This window comes from Lepidochelys olivacea (genome assembly GCF_965140295.1).
Source record: "Lepidochelys olivacea isolate rLepOli2 genome assembly, chromosome: 3".
In the NCBI taxonomy this organism is placed as follows: Eukaryota; Metazoa; Chordata; order Testudines; family Cheloniidae; genus Lepidochelys; species Lepidochelys olivacea.
Genome location: NC_140413.1, coordinates 91819035 through 91843040, shown reverse-complemented (window position 1 = coordinate 91843040; position 24006 = coordinate 91819035). Strand labels below are relative to the sequence as shown.

The window sequence follows — 24006 nt, the reverse complement described above, 5'->3', positions numbered from 1 at the left end:
CTTAGACTGTGTGTGTTCAGTATGATATAAATGGCTGCAGGGACTTAGACAACTGCTTAATGATTTATTTGTAGTGTGTTTATTACCTTAAATAAATGGGACCATCTGTGTTCATACTGTAGTTAGCAACCAAAACTGGATTATTGTGGCCACGGGGCTCTGTATGTGAGGAAGGTGTATAAGGTTTGGCTACATTCTCAACAAACTTGAAATAAGGAAGCTCCTAAGGGTGTGATTAACATCGTAAAGAAACAACTTCCTGAGTCTTGTGACTTGTAATACATTAGGAATGTGATTAGTTCATATCCACAAACCCCTGAGCTGTCTTGTTTCTCTTTCTTAAATCATAGACATAACTAGTATGTGTAAGAGTTAAACAGCCTACTTAGTGATGTCATAATTAAAATTGTGATAAGGTTGCAACTCATTGTGAGCTTTGCTGGTGTTATAACTTTCTGAACACAACTGCCTAGTGGCACTAATGAAACTTAGGTGCTTAGTTTGTACCAAAGAGAGAGAAGTACTTGGGAAAACTTAACTTAGTTCTTTTTGGGGGTGGGGAGGCTGGGGTGGGGGAAAAGATCCAGTCATTTCATTTCTGTAACAAGTTTTGCTCATCAGTAATTCAAGTTCAGCTGCTGAGGATGAGATGGTCCTCTAAGCCTGCAAGGAGGCAGGCTTATCTTTGCGTGCTGGGCAATAAATGGTGAGTTAATGTCACCCTATAGAGTGGGCATCATATACATATTTATGCCAGACAAATAAAATCATCATATTACGGAATGAATGATTATCGGCATTTACAAACTCAGAATGACAATTATAGGAATGGACATTGAGGCGATCTCTTTACTCTCCCTCTATAATGATGAGGTAAACTGAGATTCCTTGTTGGAATGGTAGTTACTGATAACTCCTTACATCTCTCCACAAAGCTATAGCTTTTCAAAACATTTAATATTAAAGCTGTGTATATTCAAGTGAATTTGTACTACAAAACACTAATGTCGTAAGAGGTTGAGTGCAAAGAATTAGTGGTTCTACAAAATGCAAAAGTAAAGAGCAGTAATACTCTCTTACTCAGTGGCATTTAAGGAAGGCTGCAATCTTTTCAATTGTATACTCTCACTCAAAACTCCTGATCTGACAGTGGACTACTTTTTTTTTTTTGTAATCCTATCTAAAGTGACTCTTTAAGATACTCTGCTCAGAAGCATTGGATTAAGTAATAATAAAGTGAAGTCATCTCCCAATACAAATCAGAACTATATATTAATGGTTTGCCCTGGGCAGCTATGTCTAGAGTAAGAAAAGTCTGTCTGTATCTGTTTAAACGGGTGTTTATTAACTCACGTTAACTACTAACATGTTAAAATCATGGAATAGACTAATCAGGCAAACTAGTTTTAACAAATGTTAACTAGTGAAAGCAAATCTTAACTGGCATCTTAAGATTTACCTCAACTAGCTAGTACATGTTAAAACTGCACTTACCTGGTCTATATTAGGATATTAACATTTAACATGAGTGAGCTAGTGTGTTAAAAGTCCACTTTTTTTTGATAGTATGGATAAAGCTTATGTGTCTGCCAAACATAGTGATAACCTGTCTTGAAAGCACAAATGAAAAAGATTTGTAAATCTAATGGTTCTGGAAAGACTTGAAGTTATAGGAACAAATGGTTGTGCTGCCATTGTTGGAAGCAGATTATGTTTGTTGTGGATAGGTTATTATAGGAAGAGGAATAATTCTACACTTGTCTCCAGTATCAACTGTTCTGCCTTCCACATTCTTTAGAAGCCTGTCTTTGCATTGCAACCTGCCTGAGGCTTAACAGTGGAGGAGTTAAAACCACTTGTTAATTCTTATGGTGGCCCACTTTGTACAGCTGTAGTTAAGAAGAATTTTTTTGCACTCTGCCCTTTGTTGTAAAGTGTTTGGTGACACACAACTGTGCTGTGAACTGAAAGTTTACACTAAAAACTCTTACACATGTCCTGGTGAGGGAGAGGGGGAAAGACTCCCCTTCTTCCTAGCCCCAGCTCCAGACTGGGAAAGAGGGCCATCTCTCCCCAGCAGCTGCAGCCCTAGAGCTGGGGAAAGTCTCCTCTTTCTCTGGCCGCTGCTGTCCCTTCCCACCCACCCCCTTTTCTCCCCAAGGCCACCACCTCACCTTACATGTGCGTCTTTTCCAGGGTGGAGCCACGCCTGCACAGCTCCGCTAATTAGGTGGGTGGTCCTTCATTCTCTCATGTGCGGCCACCCAGCCGCATGCCTTAGAGGGAACTATCTGTGGACCACCTGAGTGGAACTTGTCCGTGGACCACAGTTTGAGAACCTCTGATATAAGTTATTAGAAAATATGCAGAACCTAATCTTGAGGGGTGTAGAGGCCCCTTATTTCTCTATAGGGGAGATTTTTGCTAATCTGGTGGTCTGGCTAATTTAAGGATGGTCAGACTGGCCAGGAGGAGCTGCAGAGCATTTGCTCAGCTACTCAATCACTGGAACCTATAAAGGCTCAGAAGTAGGGGGTTGAAAAATTCATGCAAATTTAGTTAGAGTTGTGACCAGCCTTGTATGGGTCCTGGCCGTTTGCTCTTCTACACCCGACAATTAATTACCCTGCAGAGCTGCCTGTGAAAGGTTAGGCTGAAGGATCTAAGGATTTGGGGTCCAAGGTAACATTCTCCAAAATAGCTGATTGTCCGTCAGCTGGCTCTGCTGCCAGAATATTCATTATCCTACTGATTTTCCAGCATTTGTCAATTGAGTAGCCCCCAGAGGCATGACCTGGGAGGTGCTGCTTCTTCCTGATGTCATTCCCCTGTGACCTCTGCTGCCATGTGGCAAGCATGTGGACAGTGTAGAAAGTGCAATAGTGCATACGCTACCTGTCCTCCCCGGGAAGAATTTCCTTTGTTGAGGTGCACTAGTCCCTCAAGTTTCACCTGGTGCACAAACTCCTGTAGCAAGAGGGAGGATGAATCAAATCTTACAACTACATGAGTCTTTCCAGTAGCCTCTTCACACCGATTTGGTTCACCACTACAGTCCATCTGGTGACTTCAGGAAGTAGATCTTCAGCTGCAGACTCCCACATGGAGGTCAAGGAGAATGAGGAGAGAGGAGCAGTAGAAAGAAGGATCATGATGTTAACTCCAGGGAGTAAGCAGCTTTAATGGCACTGGCAGATTGGAATTGGTCCAGAATAGTATTGTATGAATGGGGGTTAAAGTGATAAGGGAAGACTGCTTTTACAAACCCTTGGCTGAGAAAAGGCAGGCTAAAGACTGAGTGGTACTAATGTCCTGATCAAGGGAAGGATTTTTTTTAAGAAGGGGCTGTACAGCAGGTAGTAGAGAGCTGGGAAGTTACCAGAGAAAGAAGAGTGGCTTGTGATGTTAATCACTTTCTCTTCTGCAGCTGTCCGTGTAATCCCAAACCCTTGCGTATCTTTGAAAACTAGCCAGCCATGGAGTGACTGAGCACTTGTTCCCCTCCTGCACTTTTAGTGACAGAGGCTGTGAAATTTCCAAATGCAAATTCATTTATAATGCATGGAAGCTTGTGGTAGGCTTATAAATTAGCATTTTGTTCAATACTTTGACAGTTCTTATATGATATAATCTATGTTCCAATAAGCAAAAAGGATTTTTGTTACAAACATAATTTTCATCTTTTAATTAAAGAGTCTTAACGTGCAGTATCCAAGCAAGAAGCATTCCTAAGTCACTCAGAAACCTTGTCTGAGACTTTATCACCAGTTATCCAGTTTTTAGTGTCTGGTTCACCCTTTTTACAATAGGGCACGTCCAGATGCTGTTGGAAGTCGCAACTTTTTCAAATGTGTTTCAGGGTAAATTGGGCATCTTTTCAAGATTTTTTCTTTAAAAATGGCAGCTCTTCTTGGATGCCTGCTCTGCAACAAAGTTATCCGTAAGTATGGACAATCCTGATCCTTAGACTTGTTTTATAGTTGAGAATTAATGCAAAAGAGACTTCACTTTATACAGAATTCTATGACTCATATTAATCAAAGGATGAAAGCGTCTGTGAGTAGAAGCTCAAAGGGATGGTGACCTAGCTAGACATCGCACAGGTGGTAATATTTACCACTTTATTTTTAAAAAAAATCTCTCTAGCAAAACTGATATGGAAAATAGGGCTAACATTTGTACTCTTATATTCATGATGTTCTGTAACTTCATGCACCACTTCTTTTGATGTAACTAGAAAAAGGACTTGGTAAGATCATTGTACCAGAAGAATCATAATTTAAATCATATAGAAGATTTTACTGTATGTAAAGCCATTAAACAGTTGAGAAAGAAGAGGAAAAGAAGTAGCTGTTGGTAGCCTGGGTGGGGTTAAGGGGAATATTTGCCATTAAAAGTAAGCAAACCCTTTGACGCTGTTATTCAAAGGAAAACTGAATGTTTATCTCCGCTCCGTGGGGGCTTCCAAGATGCTGGCATGCAGTGGATTTGGAGGGGAGCTGCTGAGTCAAAGGTTCTGTCTTGACAAAAAGTGCGTGTGTTTAAATCATCTTAGTTGAACACAATTGGAACACCCAGTTAAAGTGCTGCTAACGTGTTTGAAGATGTGTTAGCTGGCTGTGTTGTAGCCTAGTTTTCCCCTGTGTCTTAACAGGACTGTTCAATCCTGTTAAGCTAATGTGATTGAAAAATGCACCCTTTTTTGCCTGTCTGGACTTGCCCACAGAGGATATGTCAGTTATTGGGGTGGAGTGGGAGTCCTGAAATGATTCTGTTCCTGCTCTGTAGCTTGGGAGCATTTCTTCATGCATGTCCCCTTTCCCCCTTTGAAATTTCCTAGTGGCCAGCTCACTTACTCTGGCTAAGTGCTGGGGAAAGGATTTCATTCCAAATGCACCATAGCAAGTGTAAAGAAAATTGGTGTTTTTGTTAAAATTGTAGGGTGAAATTCTGGCCCCATTCAAGTCAATCTCAAAGCTCCAAGTGACTTGAAAGGGACCATGATTTTGACCCTTGCACTCAGGTGTAGAAGTTGAAAAATATGGAAATTCTTTCATGTTTCAATAGAAATACCTGATATTTGAAGATTACTGACCAATTGTAATACACTTCCTACATCCCATTTTTACATGGCTGTTCTTTACAGTCAGGGTTATTTATAGGCCTTTGTTTATAGTGAAGACGACGGGTGTTTTTATTCTGTTTTTCCCCAAGTCCAGTACACCAGCTTGGCAAGAGTTCTTCTGTGATTCACTCTGTTAGCAAGTGTGAGAACCTTCTATAAAGCTACTGAAGTTTTGTTGACTGACTCGTAGTAGACATGACTACTCACTCCACCCTGTATATAGGGAGGTGGGACTGGCTCTTTAAAGAGGAGGAATTAGGGTGCTAGGAAGAAGGAGGTTATGGAGAGAAAACCCTAGGAATGGCCAGGCGATGAGAGGGCACAAGTTTATGGTGTGGTGGTGTGTTTGAGTTATCAATAAAGCCAAACCCTGGGAAAGGGCTAAATTTGTACACTGACTTGGGGGTCTGAGTGGTCTTTTGATGGTGGGGAAGGGATTCTGCTGTTCACGTACAATATGTCTCATTTAATTGACTTCAGCAATTGGCTGCATACCCAGAGGGCCCAGTGTAGGAAGTGTACACAAGTGTACAGTGTAAAACAAAATCTATAACATTTTTATTATTAATGCTATGAAAAGAGAGGTGTCTAGTAAAGCCATTTTTAACTGATAGGCTCTCTGAATTTAAAAGGAAGACTCCCAGTCTGCAGTAATCAGATTGAATTGAGAGCAAAAGTGGAACAGTGGGGTAAAGAGTACATTGAATATGAAGACAAGGAAGTGAGCCAGCATAGCAGACATGAGGTAATTTATGGAGTCTTTTGTGCCAAATGTAAAATAAGAAACATCTGTAGTCTACATTTCTAAATTTTGCTGTGTGCTAATAGGCTGTATCTGGAAGAAAGAAAGGAACCCATATAAATATGATCAGCAAGTGAGATAAAATCTCGGCTCTACTAAAGTAAACGGCAGAATTCTCATGGACTTCGGTGCGGCCAGGATTTTACCTGTGATTGATAGGATGAAAGCAAATCTTGATAGGATGAAAGCCTGGTGCTGTTGGCTGCTTGTGACTGCCCATCCTGGCTGGCATGGCACTGGCTGGTGGGCGCTGGCATGTGGGAACGAGGGCAGACCCTGAGCTGACACAAGACGCCCTCCCAGTAGCGTTGGGCAGGACTGCATTGCATGCTGGGAACAGGGCACCCATCCCCATTACCTGTGGGCGGCAGTCCTTGGAGAGGAGGGGGGGAAGTTGGCTCTGGCCCCCCGAAGCGGGTGATCTCCCATGCCCCACGGCCTGCCTGCTGGCGATGGGCCAATGGTGTCCTTGTGCCCAGGTGGGGGAGGGGCTGGTGGAATGGGGGGCTGTGTTCCTGTGCCCCCCAGGCCAGCTCAAACTGCAGAGATGGACTTGGTGACTTGGCCGAGGAGTGGAGGAGGTGGGGTGGGGGTCACCAGTGTAAATACCCCCCAACGCACCCCGCCTGGGTCCCTGCCCCTTGGCCAAGCCAGTTCCTGCCCCACCTACCCCCCATCCTGCATGCCAGCTGCCCCCCTCTCCCCATCCATGTAAATAAGCAACAAGGACCCACCCCACCCCTGTGTAATTTATTTGTTACGGAAATATATTTATTGGCTGTAAATATTGGAGTATTTTTATATTAATAATAAAAGGGAGAGAAACCCCAAAGAAAAATGGCAACAAAAATGATTAGGGGACTGGAACACATGAGTTATGAGGAGAGGCTGAGGGAGCTGGGATTGTTTAGCCTGCAGAAGAGAAGAATGAGGGGGGATTTGATAGCTGCTTTCAACTACCTGAAAGGGGGTTCCAAAGAGGATGGCTCTAGACTGTACTCAATGGTAGCAGATGACAGAACGAGGAGTAATGGTCTCAAATTGCAGTGGGGGAGGTTTAGATTGGATATTAGGAAAAACTTTTTCACTAAGAGGGTGGTGAAACACTGGAATGCGTTACCTAGGGAGGTGGTAGAATCTCCTTCCTTAGAGGTTTTTAAGGTCAGGCTTGACAAAGCCCTGGCTGGGATGATTTAACTGGGAATTGGTCCTGCTTTGAGCAGGGGGTTGGACTAGATGACCTTCTGGGGTCCCTTCCAACCCTGATATTCTGTGATTCTATGAAATCTTTATAGTTGTGTGTGGGGTGTATATATTCATAGATTATAAGGCCAGAAGGGACACTATGATCATGTGGTCTGTCATTCTGCATAACGCTGGCTAGAGGACTTCCCTTAATTCCTGTTTGCAGTAAAGCATATCTTTTTTTGAAAAACATCCAGTCTGGATTTAAAAAATTTCCATGTAAGGTAAATCCACTGCAACCTTAGTAAGCTGTTTCAGGGGTTAATAACCCACAGTGAAGAAACTAATGAGTAAATAAAATTTTTAAAAATTGCACCTTATTTCAAGTTTTGTGTGTATAATTTTATATATATATAATGACTTGGTTGTAAGCTAGAATGTGACCTCTCACAAATGGAACCTAATGCCTTCATATAATCTTTATATGTCTGTCTGTCTTTGTTTTGTTTGTCTGTGCTTGTGCCTTTAGATTGATATAATCTCCACCAGAAAGGGCTTGAAAACTTGTCACTGACCTAGTATTGTACAGTGGCTTATGCATTTACAAAGCCATGTAAATGATGACTCTGTCTTGGATGCTATTTTAAGATCAAAGTCAAACCATTGTATTTTGTATTACTCCTCCCCTCTTCTCCCCAGAGGGTTTTTCTCTTCTCTGGAAACACGAATAGCTTAAAATCTTTCATAATTTGTGAAGTTCATAATTAGATGTTCCATGTTATTACAAAGAGTTATATATTTGGAAATGGCTTCTGGGGATATGTAAAGAATACTGTACCTGTAGCCATCTGTATGCAATATGGCTTAATTGCATTAAAGGGTTCTAGAGACAACATAACACATGAGAGCTAAATTTTAAGTAGATTATTCATATCACCAAATCACAGAAGAAATTACATGAATTTATAGTAATTTTGGGTTATAATATTAAATGTAATTGGTCTAGAATACTGAGTGGTAATAATACTAGAATAATGAGTAGTAGTGATTTAAAGCTGCAAGTCTGGGAGTTCAGTTAGATAAGACTTCATGCTCTTTCACCCTCTACTCTCCTGGATTCCTTACTCTCAGGGGTTTCTCTTGTCCTCTATACTTTGTCATTCTTCCCTCCCTTCTCACATCTTATCTCTGTTCACTTGCTTGCATTATGTGAGGGTCTCCTATTACATGATCAAAAAACTGGGAAATAGAATACATTAATGTGTGAATGTTTATTTTATCGAGGAGTTACACAAGATACAGGTACGGGCCTTTTGTATACAGAGGGCGATATGTTATCGGTTTACATGGGTAAAATTGCTAGAGTTTCCCTACAAAGTTTTTCCAATTGTAAAAGGGTTTTATAAAGAGTGCTGTCTTACCTCTATCTACAACTCTGTAAGCTCTGTGCTAAAATACATAAAAGATTATCCTCCCTTTTTGTCTCAGTAGTCTTCCCCTTCCCATTCCTCTATCTTTCTGTTTTTTTCCCTTCCTTCATCTTATTTACTATTTATCCATTTTCTCTCCTTCTTATTTATAGTAATCTTTTAGAGCAGTGGTGGGTAAACTACGGCTTGTGGGCTGGATCTGGCCCGTCAGGGTTTTGGATTGGCCCATGGGATAGCCACCGCCATGGGCCCCGCACCACTCCTGGAAGCGGCTGGCACCACGTCCCTACAGCCCCTGTATGAATGAGCGGGGGTGGGGGGGTGCAGGGCAGAGGGCACAGTGTGCTGCTCTTTCATGCAGGCACTACCCCCCACAGCTCCCATTGGCTGCGGTTCCCCATTCCCGGCCAATGGGAGCTTTGGGGGAGTACCTGCAGGCGAGGGCAGCACATGGAGCCCTTTCCCCCGCCACCTGCCGCCCCCCCCCCCCCCCCCCGGGACGTGGTGCTGGCTGCTTCTGGGAATGGCACGGCATGGGGCCAGGGCAGGCAGGGAGCCTGCCTTAGCCCCGCTGCGTGCCACTGTTGCTCCGGAGCCGCTCTAGGTAAGCAGCGCTGGGCCGGAGCCTGCACCCCAACCCCTTCCTGCACCCCAACCCCCTGCCCTGAGCCCCCTGCCGCACCTCTCCTGCACCCCAACCCTTTGCCCTGAGCCCCTTCCTGCACACCGCACCCTCTCCCACACCTCACACTCCCTCCTGCACCCCTGTCCCAGCCATATATTTATGGCCCTGCATGCAATTTCCCCACCCAGATGTGGCCCTCGGGCCAGGAAGTTTGCCCACCCCTGTTTTAGAGCATAAGGCCAGAGGGGACCACCAGATCATCTAGTTTGACTTCCTCTATAGTACAGGCCACCAGCACCTGCATACAAAAGCCAACAACCAAAATTAGATCCCAGTATTGTAGCCCACAGGGAGACTAGATTATTATGTACCATTGACAGAGATTAAGAGGGACCTCAGGCACTGGTGAATCTCAGTCCCTGCAATAGCAGGCAAATGATTAAGTGAGAGAGACCCAGATAATCCTGGCAAGTGACTCATACCCACAAGCTGCAGAGGAAGGCAAAAACCCTTAAGGTCAGCGCCAATCTGACCTGGGGGAAATTCCTTCACAGCCCCACATACGACAATCAGTTAAACCCTGAGCATGTGAGCAAGAACCAGCCAGCCAAGCACTGACAGATAAACTGTTCAGTGCCACCTCATAGTCCTGGCCTTTCTCCTCCAGAGTCCCATCTCCAGCCATGGCCATCCCTGATCTTTCAGAGGAAGGAGATTAAAAAAAAAATTAGGTCCTAATTGAAGCCCTGCAGAAGCCTTGTTAAATAAAATAAATGTGTTGAAATAACACAAGATAAAAATCTAGTTACCATTGCTGAATGTTTATTGCTTAAAGCCTGTCCTAATGCCTTTTCCAGAGTGCATGAACATAGTGACTTAGCCATGCATTGCTGGTCACCTGACATGCATAACCACCCCTCCCATGCTTCCTGATAATTTGTCCATCATAAGCAGAGAAAAACCTCCAGAAGCAGACAGACTAGAGCAGCCAAAGTAACACTGTGGCTCAGTAGTGCTTTATTAATGAAGCTAACCACAGAGGTAATCTGAGTAATCCATATGACTTTTAGTCAATTTCCCTCTTGCCCGATGGTGACTTAATGTAGAAGAATTCTGTTTAGCTCTTAAGCTATAGATTTATATATGGTCGTCTGCTAATGCTGCAAAGATCAATACTGTGTGTGTGCGCGTGTGCACACACACACGAGAGAGAATCCTAAAAGGGGGGGAACAAAACCTGTAAAGAAAAATAAGACAGAAAATGCAGTAAAAAGGAAGGACTAAATTGTTCCTTTAAAGCACAAAGCTTCAGGAAGGGACTTTGCAGAGATTTCATAGACTCTTTCTTTGCAGAGATTTCCCCACATCTCCCTGTTGTGGGCAGTGAGATGAGAAGTCACTCCCTAACCTGGAGGATGACCAGCGATCCCGGGAGGCGCTCAGGGCCTGCATGTAGACCCTGTACTTCCACAGCAACTTCAGAACCTAGCATGCTCTCCCTTCCCCCAGTTTTCTCTTTTAGGAGCTGAATGACCCCAGGCTCCTTTTTGTGGATGGTGGCCATCAGGGACATCCTTGGAAAGGTTATTACAGCCTAGAGCTGTGTTAGCTTCTGCAGAGTGGGTGGGGACGATTGCTTTGAGTACTGTACAAACATTTTAAAAGACACAGTCCAAATTCCTTTATCCTGAAAGATGATCATCACCTTCAAATTCAATTGAGATCCATAGGAATTGAGGACTCTTATCAACCTGCAGGGTTTGATTCTATTAAAGCTAATAAATTTATCCTTTTTGTTACTTTACAAGGTCATATTTTGCTATGTGTAAGACGTTTTGGGGCCTGATTGTGCTGAAGTTAATGGAAGTTTTGCCACTCATTGCATTGTGAGTTTGAACAGGTCTATAAATCATAATAGATGGCTGCCAGTGAGTTATAAGAAAACAATTTATGGAATGGAGGGTTTCTGGTGCTATAGTAAACCACAAGAGCTTTTCTCTTATGGTGTGGGATCCCACTAGAATCCTTAGATGGATTGTTTATAAAATTGCATTAATATACTATATATGGATTTGCCATTGTTTCTTCACCAAATTGGGATTTAGTGTTGTGCAGAAATGTACCTTGTTTCTGTAGTTAGAAGTGAAGTAGTGCTTCCCTAATAATTTTCAACCCCCTTTAATTTGAGAGGAGTAGAGGACTACACAATATCTTATCAGTTTTGAGGCAAATTGTAACTTGCTTGGAACACAGTTTTACTGATATGCAAACTTTTTTGGCTTTAGAATAATATTAATCTGTTTTATCTATGAAGAACGGTGTTTTTATAGACATGTCTCAGACCTGAAACGTTATGCACGCCTCTTCTGAAGTATACATAGAAGGACACAGGTCTTATTGTATTTCTTTTTGTATATTTTCTTAACTTGTACATGTAATCTGTTAATTTATATGACTGCTCTTGTTGAATGAGCTCTATTTCTGCACAAGGAACAAGAACTTCTCTGCTGAATGTCACCTTAAAAGATATGTCGGAGGGGAGCTCCCAGCCTGCAGACTATAAATATATATAGGAGGGGCTTCTCCACAGTTGCTGACCATATAAGGCCAGTAGGGTAGGAGATACCTGCCAGCACTTTCTGAAGGTGTGCAGAATGGGAGCTTAGTTCCTGCTTGATTTGTCTGAAGTGGAGTTCTTAACCCTCAGCGTCTCAGAAATTGTGCCTGTTGCGAGCTCTGCTATTACAAACATTGTAAACTGCACAGGCCAGTTCCAGTGCAGTATTGGCCGCTCGATGGTATTGACAGTATTGTTGGCAAAAAGTGGAAACAGCAACTCTGTACATATATCCTAAATTATTATGGTGGAAAAGTGGTGGACATTCCCAAACAAATCTTTCGTAAAGAAAAGTTGTTTGAATGTTGATTCCACTACCTCGCTGTGCGAGCACCAAAGAAGCCGCAATCTTTTCTAAAACAAACAAAAATCTACATACAAATAGTTTCTAGAACCTGAAACTTCAGTAAAGTGTAGTTAAGATATTTAGCTAATTTCACAGTGCCATCCCAACTTGTTCACTTATGCTTCAAACCAGCTGCATCATCCTCCCAAGCTTAATTTTATATGGTTTCTCTTTCTATAGAGGAGCAGAAAGATGTGTAACAAAGTATACTGCATAGTGATTTTTGGATAGACGATAAGCATAGAAAGAACCTGCTCCCAGGACATTCAGTCTATTCTTAGTAGCAGCAGAAAACCCTCTACATGGAAATGCTATACTGCTTACCTCCTGAGACATTTGGAAATCCCATTCATCCTGGAATATCCTCTCTTTCAGACAGACTTGAAGTCTTCAATCAGTTCTGTAAGATATGCTTGGCAGCTATTGATGCGTTCCATCTCCCTGTTGAGGGCTGCTCAGTCTTTACCCATGCCATGACTATGAAGCTCCGGAAGGACATCATAAAGAGAGACCCTCCAGTTTCTAAACCGATCTCTGTCTGAGCATTGTCCCCCCTGCGCTCATGAGGCTATCTTTTGGCTTCCTATTCCCACCTGCACCTCTCTTGGAAGGTGGCCTTCCTTAAGGTTATGACCTCCACTAGGAGGGTAAGGCAGGTTGGGGCAAACCCACTAGACACAGGCTTTCACAGGTACAAAGTCTCTTTTGAGACTGCATCCCGAACTAATCCCTAAAGTGCCTTCTGAATTTCACCTTAACCAGACTGTTTGCCTTCTAGGGTTCTACTCAAGGCCCCACATTAGCACTGAAGAAGTCAAGCTTAATTCTCTGGATGTATGCAGGGCCTTGGCCTTCTGTTTGTGCCAGACAAGACCCTTTAGGAAGTCTCTGAGATTATTTGTTGCTATCGCTGTCAGAATGAAAGGAGAAGCTATATCTTTGAGCAGCTACTTGCGGTTCTGTACACACCTTTGCCAACCATTGTGCTCTGTTTCAAACTTCAGCTTCAGACGCTTCCTTTGGCTCTGGTATCCTCTGCTGTGTAGTACAGAGTGCTTCCTCGCACCCTCCTCCTCAGTGAGCACTGGGAGTCAACCATAGGAATCAGCACTAAAAGAAGAAAGGAAGGTTGCTTACCTTTCCTAGTAACTGGAATTCAAGATGTGTAGCGCCCGTGGATGTTCGTGATCCTCCTTCCTTCCCTGCTGCTTGGGTCCTCTTTGGATTCATGGTAGAGCAGGGACTATAGAGGTGGCTGACAGTTGGTCTGCACTGCCCCTTGTGCCCTCGGTTTGGAGCAGGAGGAGGCAGTGGCACAGATCAATGGATGCAGCTCTTGAAGTGTTTCTGGTTCTGGGCTCATGGAGCACAAGTGCACCCACAGTGAATACTCATAAGGATCACCCATCTTGAACTCCAGTTACCCTAAGGTAACTGATCTTCCTTTCTTTGTAACCATTCACTGTTCCTCCACAGGAGTATTTGAATCGAAAGTCACTCCAGCTATCGTATTTACAGTCTAATTTATAAAGCAAATGAACTTTTGAAGAAAGACTAACTATGACAAATTAGAGCATGGTCATGTTTAATTTCAGCGTAGCAAGGTTCCTCTTAAACTGACAAGGAATGTTAAAATTAATGTTGGCTGTCCAAGCTGACTCATTTCTGGTCACAGTTTTGAAATTGCTGTGTCCAAAGCCGTGTCAAGGACAGAAAATCTAGTATTCTGTAGTTTACAATATAACTTACCAATTTCAGTATTTTACCAATTTCATAACAAGGGTGGAAGACTTCAGCTGTTGCTTGTAGTTTAGTGTCTAAGTTCATTAACTCACTCACTAAACTGGGATTCTAAAACCCTTCTTGTGAAGGTTATTCTGTTATATACATGCATAAATTTATGCACAATTATATTAAAATCTACACTGCTGCTAAAATAAAGTGCTGATGCAGCCAAAAAGCTGGCTAGCTGTCTGTCTGGTATCTGAATACTTTATATGTGACTTTTTCTGTAGAAAGGTTAAATTTTATACAAAAGAAGGCAGTGAATGTTGAGCTAATCTGTCTCAATAAATACTAGTCCACTTCTGCCTCTGTATACACTTTGCTGTCTACTGATTTTATATTTAAAATTATTTTTATATTGTATATAAATACTCATGGTGGTAAGACAGCATCTTATCTTTCATTTATTTTGTCTGCTCAGCCTTAGAGAGCAATAATTAACAGCTCTTGATTAAACTAAGCCTATTCCAGACATAGAATCCTGGGAACGTGTGTGTGTGTTGTGCTCATTGGAAGGAATTGCTACCTGATCTGACCATAATTCTGATCTTTTTGGAACAGATTTTTAGTGCACTTATTTGTAAATCAGATCATCTTCATGAGATAAAACTGGTCAAACTGTAAAATATTGCATTGATGTCTGACTGGTGTGATACTTGCTGGTGTTGTGTGTGTCTCACCCTCCTCCCCCAATTAGGCGAGATTGGCAATTTTATGTTGGTTGGCTGGTTTAAGATAAGAACAGCAGGGTAACACAGGTGCACTGGCAGAGCAGTGTGGAGAAGCTTGCATATCATCTGCCCATATTAAGCTTGGCTCAGTTACATTAGTCCCTCACTCTTTATATATATATATATGTCACAAATTCACCAAGTAGTGTTGAAGAGGAGGTGGGGGCTATGAGACAGTGTATGTGGTGATTGTCATGCAATTTTCTATTAAATACTCCAAGCTAATGAATTTTAAATAATAAACTGAATTCAGCCTGCAAGGATTTTTTTTTTTTTTTTTTTTTGGTTTCTGTTTTTTGCTTTCTTAACTGCCTTAGTTTAGAATTGGGGCTTTGTATCTTTACACTTTTTAAATTTGTATTGGTTACAACTTAACTTTCAGCTCTTGAGACAAATTTTTTCTCGGGACTCAGTTTAATAAACTGGAGTGTCTTATTGCATTCTGCTTTTTTTTTTTTTTTTTTTTAAACAATTTATGGCAGTGGAGAAAATTAACTATGAAAAGCTACCACATGTGTACAGTACTTACTCTGCATAATAGTTTTCATCTACAAAATGCACCAGTGGGATAGTAAGAGGAAATAGGTTTCAGAGTAGCAGCCGTGTTAGTCTGTATTCGCAAAAAGAAAAGGAGTACTTGTGGCACCATAGAGACTAAGGTGCCACAAGTACTCCTTTTCTTTTTAAGATCGTAATTTTCATTTTTTCATGGCTAAGACCCTTTGTTTTCAGTTTTTACTGATTTTTTTACCAAAAACATTGAAGCCTGGGTTTTACAAAACTGTTACTTTGGTTTATATTGATTTTTTTTCTCCCTAATTTTGGATCACTCAAATACATTAGTGACCATAATATAATTAAATTTAACATCCCTGTGGTGGGGAAAACACCATAGCAGCCCACCACGGTAGCATTTAATTTCAGAAAGGGGGACTACACAAAAATGAGGAAGTTAGGAACTGTACCTTTTAATTTCTGTTTTAAAGTGAAATCCCTGCAAGCTGCATGGAAACTTTTTAAAGATACCATAATAGAGGCTCAACTTAAATGTATACCCCAAATTAAAAAAACATAGTAAGAGAACCAAAAAAGTGCCACTATGGCTAAACACCAAAGTAAAAGAAGCAGTCAGAGGCAAAAAGGCATCCTTTTAAAAGTGGAAGCTAAATCTTAATAGAAAAGAGCATAAACTCTGGCAAGTGAAGTATAAAGATATAATTAGGAAGGCCAAAAAAGAATTTGAAGAACAGCTAGCCAAAGACTCAAAAAGTAATAGCAAAACATTTTTTTATGTACGCAGAAGCCGAAAGCCTGCCAAACACCCAGTGGGGCCACTAGACTATCGTGATGTTTAAGGAGAACTTAAGGACAATAAAGCCATTGCAGAGAAACTAAATGAATTTTTTGCATTGGTCTTCACAGCTGAGGATGTGAGGGAGATTCCCAAACCTGAGCCATTCTTTTTAGGTGACATATCTGAGGAACTGTCCCAGATTGAGGTGTCATTGGAGCAGGTTTTGTAACAAGCTAATAAAATAAACAGTAATAAGTCACCAGGACCAGATGGTATTCACCCAAGAGTTCTGAAGGAACTCAAATGTGAAATTGAAGAACTACTAACTGTGGTTTGTAACCTATCATTTAAATCTGCTTCTGTACCAAATGACTGGAGGATAGCTAATGTGATGCCAACTTTTGAAAAGGGCTCCAGAGGTGATCCTGGCAGTTACAGGCTGGTAAGCCTAACTTCAGTACCGGGCAAACTGGTTGAAACTATAGTAAAGAACAGAATTGTCAGACACATAGATGAACGTAATTTGTTGGGGAAGATTCAGCATGGTTTTTGACGATGCATGATTTTCCTTTACAGTCTACTAGAATTCTTTGAGGGGGGTCAACAAGTACGTGGACAAGGGAGTTCCAGTGGATATAGTGTGCTTAGATTTTCCGAAAGCCTTTGACAAGGTCCCTCACCAAAGGCTCTTAAGCAAAATAAGCCGTCATGGGGTAAGCAGGAAGGTCCTCTCATGGATCAGTAACTGGTTTAAAGATAGGAAACAAAGGGTAGGAATAAATGGTCCGTTCTCAGAATGGAGAGAGGTAAATAGTTATGCCCCCCAGGGATCTGTACTGGGACCATTGTTGTTCAACATATTCATAAATGATCTGGGAAAAGGGGTAAACAGTGAGGTGGCAAAATTTGCAGATGATACAAAACTACTCAAGATAGTGAAGTCCAAAGCAGACTGAAGAGTTACAAAGGGATCTCTCAAAACTGGGTGACTGGACAACAAAATGGCAGATGAAATTTAATGTTGATAAATGCAAAGTAATGCACATTGGAAAACATAATCCCAGCTATACATATAAAATCATGGGGTCTAAATTAGCTGTTACCACGCAAGAGAGAGATCTTGGACTCATTGTGGATAGTTCTCTGAAAACATCCACTCAATGTGCAGGGGCAGTCAAAAAAGCTTAAAGACTGTCAGGAATCATTAAGAAAGGGATGGATAATAACACAGAAAATATCACACTGCCTCTATATAAATCCATGGTACACTCACATCTTGAATACTGCATGCAGATGTGGTTGCCCCATCTCAAAAAAGATATATGGGAATTGGAAAAGGTTCAGAAAAGGGCAACAAAAATAATCAGGGGTATGGAACAGTTTCCGTATGAGGCGAGATTAATAAATTTGGGACTTTTAATCTTGGAAAAGAGACAACGAAGCAGGAATATGATAGAGGTCTATAAAATCCGTGACTGGTGTGGAGAAAGTAAATAAGGAAGTGTTATTTACTCCTTCTCATAACACAATAACTAGGGGTCACCAGATGAAATTAATAGGCAGTAGGTTTAAAACAAACAAAAGGAAGTATTTCTTCACACAACACACAATCAACCTGTGAAACTCTTTGCCAGAGGATGTTGTGAAGGCCAAGACTTTAATAGGGTTCAAAAAAGAACTAGATAAATTCATGGAGGATAGGTCCATCAATGGCTATTAGCCAGGATGGGCAAGGATGGGGTCCCTAGCGTCTGTTTGCCAGAAGCTGGGAATGGGCAATGGGATGGATCACTTGATTACCTGTTCTGTTTATTCCCTCTGGAGCACCTGGCATTGGCCACTGTCGGAAGACAGGATACTGGGCTAGATGGACCGTTGGTCTGACCCAGTATGGCCATTCTTATGAAAATACTGATTAAGAAAATCCAGTCCATTACCTTAGGTAGCTGTGTTTTGTTAATAATCACTTAGTCTAAGTGTAAATGCAAGGCTGTCTGTGAAAGCAAGACAATAGTAGAAAATGTATATACCTACACACGTGTGTGCATATGTGTACGTACTGTTTAATGTACAGTTCATGCAATAAACTACATCATTAAACGTCTTTTTACTTTCAGTACACTTACATTTTCTCTTTGTTGCTTTTTTTCTGTCATCCCGTCCCCCTCTATCAAACCTGATAAAACTGGGGTGGTGATTTTTTGCACCAATTGTTTCATCCATTTCAAAATTTTTAAATGGAAACATTGATAAATTCCCAGATAATTTAAACAAAAATGTAGGGCCTTGTTTATGGCACATCTGGCAGTTTAGACACCTGGAACTACATCATTTAGATGTGCTGCATTCCTTAGTGGCCAGACTGTATCTGGCCCCTGCTATGGTATGTAAAGAAAAAAGAAGCTTTCTTCCCTCCATCCCCCATATTCTGTCTCCTGCAAGTAGGCCAACTGCAGTTGCAATCACTGGGCATGTCCAGAGTGGGGAAAATAGGTGGTTCTAATCTAGATGACCCTCGAATGTAGAGATTGCTTCTTGTATAAGCTTTGCATTGGGCATAAAGGTTGTGTGTACTTAGTTTATGACTGGGATTTTTCTTCAGTGCATATGTTTTTGTGTGTTAGGCTGCAATATCAACAAGAAACATTTGTATTACGTTTTTGGTATTTGTATCTCTTTTCTGTACTTCTGCTTTATTAAAAGAGGAAATAAAATGCAAATCTTTAGCAGGACATTAATTACCATGAGCAGCAAGAGAGATGGGCAGTGTAGCGAATTGCTGGGAACGAGCTGAAGGAAGGATATAACAGTAATTCTTCCTATCACTGCTGTGAGGATGTTTTGTGGCTGGCGGGGGGGCAGGACAATATATGTAGTGGTTTGGGCAGGCAGAGGTGTTTTGAGTTTGGGGGGAAGACAGAAAATGTAAAGGAAGAGGGTAAAGAACACTGTGGAGAAAGAGAAGGAAATGACAGACTCCGACAACAACATAGGAAAAAGATTCACAATTATCTTCTATTAAGAGGGAAAAATGGGAAGTAACCAGGAAGGGACTGGTGGTGTAACAAAAACGAGAGAGATGTTCAGTTACAAATTCTGAAAATGTATTAAATAGTTGACAGTATTACAATTAACTACTGTACCCCGGAAACTGTATCCAGCTGTCGTATTCCTTAAATCACTAGTTCTCAAACCAGGGGTCCGTGAACCCCTAGGGGTATGCAGGGGTCTTCCAGGGGGTACATCAACTTATCTAGATATTTGCCTTGTTTTACAACAGGCTACATTAAAAAGCACGATCAAAGTCAATACAAACTAAAATGTCACACAGACAATGACTTGTTTATACTGCTCTATATACTGTACACTGAAACATAAGTACTGTACAATATTTATATTCCAGTTGATTTATTTTATAATTATATGGCCAAAATGAGAAACTAAGCAATTTTTTTCAGTAATGGTATACTGTGACACTTTTGTATTTTTATGTCTGATTTTGTAACCATGTAGTTTTTAAATGAGGTGAAACTTGGGGGGTGGTACACAAAACAAATCAGACTCCTGAAAGGGTTACAGTAGTCTGAAAAGGTTGAGAGCCACTGCCTTAAATTGCAGGAGGTAGGGCATTTTAGAGGCATGTTGGTATACATGTTTTCGCCATGGCTAGTAGGCTTGTTAGATGGGTATATTTTTCAAGTACTGTCAAAAACTACTTTATCAATTCATTAGCTGCATTCTCGTCTCCGGGAACGACAGATCACTGGTTTGGGGTGTTGTAATGAACTCAAATTGTTAAATGACCTGAAAATACCTGTGAGTGGCATGTGAGAATGGTTACCGAATGTGGGACTAACCTTTGATGATCACTTACTATTGAAAGTGTGGTGTGTAGTTAACTGCTAGGTCAGCGTATAACAAGACCTATGCTGTGCACTGCTTCTCAGTTTTTAATGTCTGACTTCTGATTAGACGTACAAATCTGGTTGTCAGTATTCTACCTGGAAATATGCTTAACTAGACTATGTTGGTTACTGAAAGTTACTTTCTGATGGACATCTGGGTTAGCATACACCAGGTATGCATTTGATCATCCTTATAAAGTGTATACTCTGGGGACTAATTTTGTTAGCATGGCCACGTACTCTGCATAATCTATGTTTCATAATTCTGCAGAACTGTGCTTTACAATCCAATCTTTGTTTCTTTAAAAAAGAAAATCTTAGATCCTGTGATTGTGAAAGAAACCTTCCAAATTTAAACAGTGGACTGATATTTTCCTGAGCCTGTAGCCAGCTTGAAATGGTAGTTTTGAGAGATGTGAGCTGCCCCATTTATCTGTCTTTTTAAACTTTGAAACTTAGTGTTGACCAGTTAGATGTCAGTGTTAAGTGTTCCAGTAATGATTCATTTTAGCAAAAACATTCAGGTAGCGTGATTATCGTACAGCTTGAAACTACTGTACCTTCCTTGCATTCAAGTACCAAAAGCTTCCACCACCTTTTACCCAGCTTCCATCTTCTCCTCTTACAGCTTCCTCAGTGCAACACAGTTCTGTGGCGTGTTGATGAGTGAATTTAAGGCAGGCAACATACAATAATTTTAAATCTCTTGCTACAATCAGTGCAGTTTTGTTGTTTGTTCAGGTTCAAATTTAAACCAGTAAGAGTATATTTTTATGTTTACCTGAAGTGGTTGGGGAATTTCTAGTCTGCTACTTTGAACTGCCACAGTTAACTGTTGCTACAGAACTATTTAGGCAAACCTTGCCAAAGAGTACACAGAGCCCTGATTGTAACTTTATTCCTAACCAGATAGTCACTATTGACTTCACTGGTCTGTATCGGGAATGACAGACTTCTGACTTCCTTCTCTGTAGGCCCAGATTACTCCTCTGCGGGATGGTTATCTGGTACTGAATCACTGTGGCAGGCCACAACCATTCCATCGAGCAGCCGAAGTAACCATATCAGAAGACACAGTATAGCTTCTGACAGCGGGGACACAGGCATTGGTACCTCCTGTTCTGATAGTGTGGAAGGTGAGTGAAGATTTCTTAAATTCTGAAGTTAATCAGTCTTGGTGAGAGAAAAAGAGATGAACTAAGAAGTTTTAAAGGCCAAATGTGTCTTAAAATACTTATTTTTCCAATATTGTTAAAGAACATTGCCAATTTTTATGATGGGTTGAGAAATTGGTTTGGTTAGATCTGATTAATTTGCATTGTATGGGCCTTAACTTCTCTGTATCACAAGGTTGTCTTCTGTTGCGTGGGAGTAAAGATAGATAAGTCACAGGACTAGGAAAAAGATGGAGAAAGGTCTCATGTCTTTTTTTGCCTTCTGTTCAGGGGAATACAAATTGTATTTTAATATGGGGCATCTCATGAACTGGCAAAATTCATTAAGATTATCCAAAAATATCTAGAGAGGGATAAAACTAAGTTTGGGCCATATCATATCCCCAAGATTCCTCGAACTTGCTGCCATCACAGAAGATGTATAAGGGGTTTAGCCACTACAACAGTAGTATCCCTATTGCCCCTGCATGGAGGGCTCTCCCTGGAGTTCGGAATTGCACTGGGGCAGCGAATGGGACAAGAATGGGTTAAGCCTGTGTTGAGCAGTGATAGGCCACAGGGATGCATGGTCCCCTTATCCTAGAAAACCCTGCTGGAGGAAAGGTAATAGAGGTTGGGGCTATGTTACTTTTTTTCTGCAGGGCGTTTCTGTGCTTGGATCTCTTTAAAAGGAATCCTGGGACCACTGCAGCCCGGGAGAAGGGAGACAGCATGGGAGCCCTTAAACCAATATAGAGGCATGGGTCTCTGTATGACTGCTCCTGGCCTCCTGAAGATGGCCTTGGATCCGCAGGGTTTGAGGCTGTAATGCCTCATTGCAAAGGGGGGCAGTCCTTTCTTACCCATCCCGCCACCCCGCATGCTGATTTGAAGAGGAGCTCTGGAAAGGAATTCTCTCCATCTCCTTATTCCCTTCCTGTGGGCTTAGCTGTAAGAAAGGGTAGTCTGGTGCTATATTAAGAGACTCGGAGGTGATAACTGCTGTACAAAGACATGTTTTCTGTTGGCTAATTGCGATGGATTTGTACTCTGATCAGTGTGCGTTCTTAACTCTTTGTGTCAGAGCTTGTTGGAGAAATCCTCTGTAATAATTGGGCCTATGTATTTACCCCAATTGTCAGCTCAACTGTAAAAAGTAAGTAAAAGTTTCTAAAAGGTCACAACTATTAATGGGGGAAAGCTTCAAAAGAGACAAAGATTAAATTAGTCAAAATAAAAAGGCCAATTAATATATTTCAAGAACTGTGTAAAAATTCTGCTTGGTAAGCAAGACAGTGTAAAACCCAAAATCAATAAACCAAAATTGGCTCGTTTAAAAACTAGGCCTAATTTGTAAACCAAATAATAAAAGGATTAGCTATTTCACCCATCATTCCCTTTTGAGTTCCTTAAAGAGAGATTGTTTTGGGGCGAAAAATTGGAATGAGCTTCACCATTATGGTTGCTGCTACTCCCTGCATCTCCAGGGACCCCAAGCATTTGTCATCTTGATACTAGGAGATGTCCTGACCAGAGAGGGACCCAAATGACATCTCCACCTCTGCCAGCTCTGCAATGTCCCAAACGCCTCCTGGGATGTGAGACTTTGAATCTCTGTTACCCATCTGAGTGTGTCCTTTTCCTTCCCCACCTTATTTCTTCTTTTTTCTATCCCTCACCTTTTTCCTTTTGTCTAATAACAGTCCAGCTTAGCCAGGCAAGACTATATTTTGCAACACTACTATAAGTCTGTGACTAGGAAAAGACAACTGAAAGCAATACCCTAAATAGCCCAAAGCTGGTACAAGTTTTCCAGGTCTCAGAATGGCTTATAAGACGGTGTGCTGTGCTTGCGTTTCTCCAGCACTGAGGTTGCAATTAAAGTAAGCACCAGAGACAGAAGCTGCATTTTCTCTATTTTTCTTTTCTCTCCCTTTTTGTGGGGGTTTTTGTCTTGTCTTCTAAAAAACAAAATCCAAGTCTCACAACACCAGTAATGCAAGCTCCAGCTGATCTACTAATTTCTTCTCCCCCCTCCCCCCCCAAAATTACCATTTTTGGTACCCTCTAAAATCTGTCAGACAAGGGTGGAGGGTTTCTTCTAAAAACTCACTGTAGCTTAAAACAAACAAGCCTTATGGAATACTTTGACATTTCAAATGCTTTAACTGTTCTCCCCCCCCCCCCTTTTCTGTATTTTTTGATAAAAGGTTAAAGTAATGTTTAATGGTGTGTTTGCCATGGTACTAAGCAAGCTAAGGTCTCTGTATACCAAACCCCGAACCTTGTTTAGCACTGTTTAAGCGCAAACCGTAACAGGGTCTTGTTAACTCCTTTAACCTTTGAGCCTATATATTCCATCTAAATTAATACACTTCCTTTCTTATTTTTCCAAATACTTATTTATAAAATATGGTAGGGTTTATGTAAAACAGATTATTCATTAGCTAGTCTATGAAGAAATATAGTTCAGAAAAAAATTCAGTAACCTAGATGATAGTTCTGCAGTACTGGGATTTTATTTGATTTTTTTAATTTGCCTTTTCAAACCTTCTTTATTGATTCTTGCAAATGTAATTGCTGTAATACTGAAATAATGCTTAGTTATGCAGCATTAGGGTTCTAGCCACACCCCTTACTCAGGCAAAGCTCCCATGAAATTCTGTGGGATCCTTGCCTGAGTAAAATGTGTGGATAGAGTCCAGAAGTATTACTGGCCCATAAGACCAGAAGAAAAGGTATTGTGTATGCTTGAAAGCTTGACTCTCTCATCAATAGAAGTTGGTCTAGTAAAAGGTATTACCTGACCTGCCTTAGCCTGTAATTTTGCTTTCTGATCCACCCATTGGATTTCTCTTTGCTTATACACAGATACAGGCATTACAGAATAGTGAGTCAAGATTCAGGCTTGGATAAAAGCACTTTTTTCTTCTTGTTGGCTTCCCCATTTGAGGGGCAGGTGAGAAAGAGGGGGGATGAAAAAGCAACTACTGTAAAACTTGATTTA

The 24006-nt window shown here is 41.3% G+C and overlaps 1 protein-coding gene across 1 annotated transcript in view; it reads left to right on the top strand.

The window, feature by feature from the left end:
- The window catches only part of CEP85L (centrosomal protein 85L), a 180319-nt gene that overhangs the window by 5779 nt on the left and 150534 nt on the right, over positions 1–24006 (top strand). The window contains exon 2 of the mRNA XM_084625108.1: positions 20820–20981. Coding sequence (XP_084481234.1) covers positions 20820–20981 — 162 coding nt within the window. The remainder of the gene's footprint in view (positions 1–20819; positions 20982–24006) is intronic.